This window comes from Caenorhabditis briggsae, assembly GCF_000004555.2.
Source record: "Caenorhabditis briggsae complete genome, chrX, whole genome shotgun sequence".
Taxonomy (NCBI): Eukaryota; Metazoa; Nematoda; class Chromadorea; order Rhabditida; family Rhabditidae; genus Caenorhabditis; species Caenorhabditis briggsae.
In genome coordinates, this window is record NC_013491.2 from 16,835,470 (window position 1) to 16,839,855 (window position 4,386).

The window sequence follows — 4,386 nt, forward strand, 5'->3', positions numbered from 1 at the left end:
TCAAATTCGCTAAAAATTATTGTCCACGAGGACTACACGGTATGAAATACACTGAAAATAAGTTAAAATAGCTTAGAACACGCTTGAAAACAGCAAAAATCGCTAAAAATAGGTCAAAATCTCCACAAATAGCTCGGTAATTTTGAAGCCGGTGAAAACTATTGTCCACGAGGACTACACGAAATTTGTTTCGCTATTAAGCGAAAATAGCCTCAAATATGCTTTAAAAACAGCGAGAAAAAGCCTAAAAATAGGCCGAAATAGGCCTAAAAATGGTAGAAATAGCTAAAAATAGGACCAATGGTGCCTATGTTCGCTCAAAAAATTTTTCATCAAAAAAATTTTTCTCTGAAAAAGCTATGGACGGGCCGACGGGCCGGGCCGGGCCGCAAATTTTTTCTGACGGGCCGGCCCGGGCCGGCCCGTCAATCCGCAACCCTGAAAGGAACAGAGCTTGCAAGCGCCCACGCTGAACAAGAAAGGATGAGGAAAAATTGAAAAAGAAAGTGTGTTTCATTAAGAACAAAAGTTCTGCGACTAACCCAAATTAAGGCACTGCGCCGACAATTTTAAAATAGACTACGTGCATTGAAGTGCAAAGTCTAATGATTTCAAGAACTCAAACTGAAACGTTGAAATTTTTACTCAAAATATCTTTGCTTTGTTTGGTGGATGACGAGTGTTGAAAATGAAGATGTCAACTTCCGTTAAACTTGTATTGCCCTGTATGTAGTTTATCCAAAAATTTAGCAGATTCTCGTTTGAAAAATGCACCAATTTCACAAAATGCCAGCAAGCTTTTAATTTAAAGGAGGCCAGATACCAAAAAAAGTTTTCCTGTTATTTTGCATAGAGAACCCCCATGAGGTTGAACTCATGACAGGCAGCTCAGGGGTACAGCGCCGCTATCGGCTGAGCTACGGGGGCGCGAAGGCTCCTGACGACCGATGGTCTACATAACCGCGGCGCGATTTCGTCCCCCGAACTGTCCCCCGAAATTTTTGCTGTCTCGCCTCCTTTAAAAAAGTAATTTTTCAACAAGTTATGTAAAATTTTGGAATTTTTCCTATTTTTCAAAACCCCTATGGGAGGGTTTCTATTATGGGCTTTTTGTTTAGAGTAGCCCTGCTAATACAGGTTCTACGGTAAGATTGACCATCTAAAACACTAACTCATTATTTTCTTAAGGTCATGGTCACCTGATTTCTTTCTGATGAACATGACTTTTCGACGATCAGATGTTTCAAAAATCTTCTGTTTTCTCACGCAACATAGTAAATGTTTCTGAGAAACTCGTGTGACTGACTATAGGACGCCGTTTGATCTTGTCGTTGAGACTCTAGGCTCCAACATCACATGAAGGCGTGACTTCTCGAAACATTAAAGAAAAACGAGAAATCTCGTGAAAATTGGCTGCACTCTTAAGAATGACTACATTCCACTTCACCGGATATCTGATGATGTGGTTGGTTCTATTCTCGAGCTTGACCTTTTTCACGTCTTCTGGTGAATACGCATCGCAAAGCACACGCAGACATTGCAGATGAAAATTAGGGAGATCTTCTAAAATTCAAAACGTCTCGAAATTTGAAAATTTCACTTATTTAGCTAAACCACCACTTCTGAAAATTCCCAATTCATCGTAAATAGCTCCCTTGTTTTCTAAAGATTCCGATGGTCTTGTGTTTCGATTTCATAAATTCTGAACAGATTCCTCAGAATTCCGAGATTCTGGAGATGTCGATGCCGATGCTCCATAAATTTTTATGTTTGTATTTTGAAGGTGGGGAGAGATGAAACAATAATGTTCTCGAAATTCTTTTTAAATATGACCCTCGAAGAGTTGAACAGTTGGGGCGAGGATTAAGGGTGCGGCGCCGCTGCCGACTGAGCCACGCGGGCGAAGAGAAAGCGGCCGCCCGATTGCATACATAAAGGCGAGGACGACAGCTGTACGCAGAGTGACATTAAGCGTTGTACACCGTCACGGTAGAATGCATACTCTGGTCCCAAAAATCCTACGAAAAAATCTCCTGTCCCCCCACCTTTAACGACGTTTGATTCAGGACGATGTTCTGAGTTGATAAAACTAGAAAGTGACTTCTGGTTGACGTCCTCCGATTCTAGAATCATTTTTTTTCAAATTTGCACACTTTTCAAGTCAAAAATCTCAATATATCTCCTGACAATGTCTGACATTTCAGGTAGGGTCTTCAGTTATGAATACTGTAGTCACAACTTGCGCTACAAAGGATCTCTTTCTGAGCTCCTGAAGAATCTGAAGCAAATTTCCATAGAAAAAACACAGATTTTTCATTAACTGTCTCATTTTTATTCAACTTGAATGGTTTAACGGTGTCAGATCTAGTATTACGATGTCATAAGAAAACGATTGGAGAACGGGGTTGCGAAACATGTGAAAGCAAGACAATTTTATCATCATCTCGGTGAGAAAAAACATTTTGGGGGTGAGAACGGAGGGAGGGGAGAGTATTGAGACGGTAGGGGGGGGGGGGGGGGAAGAAATTTTGATTGACGAGATTTAGAAAGTGGTCTCCGGCATTGGGAGCTTGTTGTACTCCAGGAACTCGGTGAATCCCTTCGGGAGATTGCAGCCATCCCTCTTGCATAGGCATCTCATGGAAACCTGGCTTGGGCGACCTTGGACGTGGAATTGAAAGCCCTGAAAATGAACAAATGAGATATGTTTTCAGGAGGTAATTTTTGTAACTCACTTCCTGGAGACAGACATTGAGGACGGCGTAGCCACGGGCGACGTTTTGGAACATGTGGAGAACGGTGGTGTAGTCATCCGAGTCCATGTCCACTCCGTTCACGTATCCTTTGCTCCAGTTTTTCGGGTCCGGCATGTAAGAGCACAATTCATAGACGGCCTCGCTGAGGCGATGTTGTCCTGAGAAGGCGGCACCGGCGATGTTCTCCTCGATTGGTTCCCAGCATCGGATCTTCTTCGTGAGCTGCTCCTGAGCATCTTCGACCGTGTTCTTCATCGATGAGCGGACAGTGGAGGCCGCGGTGGCGATAGCCAAGAGAGAACAAGAGAGGAGAATCGCAGTTCGAGACAACATGGTTCGAGTTCGAAGGAGGAGAAGGGGATGGAAGCTCACAGAAAGGGAAGGGTGCAACTGGAGTGACAAAAGTGAAGAGTTGTGCTCAGAACGCCGTTTTTAAACGAAGGCGGGGAAAATGGGCGGAGTTTCTGTTTGGCGAGCGATGGAGCAGGAAATGGGGCGGGGCGGGCATTGCTCCACTGAAATTTGAACAAAAAATAGGAAGAGAGAGAGAGAGAGAGAGAGAAAGAGAGAGAGAGAGAGAGAGAGAGAGAGAGAGAGAGAGAGAGAGAAAATCCATCTAATTATCGTGGGAGTGCAAAAACTCGTTTCCTAAAAAGGTCTTCTTTCCTTTTTTTTAATTGAGTTTTTCTCACATTATCTACATTGAGCTAATAGGGTCTCAACGTTTTTTTTCTTGGTGGGGAAAACGGGAGATTGTTCAAAAACGGAATTGGCCAGAAAGGGAATGGGGAAAAATTATGAAAATTTTGTTCAGAAAACATGACTTCCGATGATTTGATCTCCACGGATTTGATGCTCAGGTTACTGTATGATTCTGAAAATTGGAATATGGTGACAGGGTTTCAATGGACTGTTTTGCATACCCAGATTCTACATTTCTTCAGATAGGGGTGGAATGTTTAGGTACACATTCGAATTTTCATCATTTCCTTTTTTCGGCATTGTTAATTAAAAGTTTCAAATTCAATTTCAACTATTGTTGTTGTTCCGAAATTGTAATATTTGTTAAAACACCAAGCCAAATTAAAAAAGTTGTGGCGCCACGCCACATTTTCAAGCTATTCTGAGAAATGTTTCAGGAAACTTTTAATTAAATCAAAAGGTTTTGGCTCTAGGAAAAACTTATTGTATTCTCATTGACAGAGTTTCTGAAACACCGAGGGATTGCTCAAAAGATATAAATGATGAAAATTAAAAACATTTTTCAATTCAAACTTTTGAGTTTTACGTTATATGCAATTGTCAATTGTCAAGGTTACAGACGATTCTTCTTCAATTTTTTTCAGGTGTGATTCTTCAGCGATTTTTCAGATTTTCTCAGAACTAGAAAGTTCCAGGATTGTCTCATGAAACATTTCGTTCGTTGTTCAGTCAACACAGGTAAAATGCGAACGGGTCCGTTACGGACGCTTCGCGTTCGCGCGAGGTTGAAATAGGAACCGCATACGGACCGCACGCGAACCGTTTTCAGTAAATAGCAGTACATTATTCGGATTGATCCGTATCCTGTCCGTTTGCGAGCTCCGTATCCGATCCGATTGCGAATCATGACCAAACGGATCCGTTTGCG

General features: G+C 42.0%; 1 protein-coding gene across 1 annotated transcript; it reads right to left on the reverse strand.

Annotated features, from left to right (window-relative positions):
* Window positions 1-2,542: 2,542 nt before the first annotated feature.
* Window positions 2,543-3,089, reverse strand: CBG22676 (the record flags this gene model as incomplete). The annotated part of the gene is made up of 2 exons (XM_002645402.1): window positions 2,543-2,683; window positions 2,736-3,089. The coding sequence occupies 2 exons, from the start codon at window positions 3,087-3,089 to the stop codon at window positions 2,543-2,545; spliced, it is 495 nt and encodes a 164-aa protein (XP_002645448.1).
* Window positions 3,090-4,386: the final 1,297 nt, after the last annotated feature.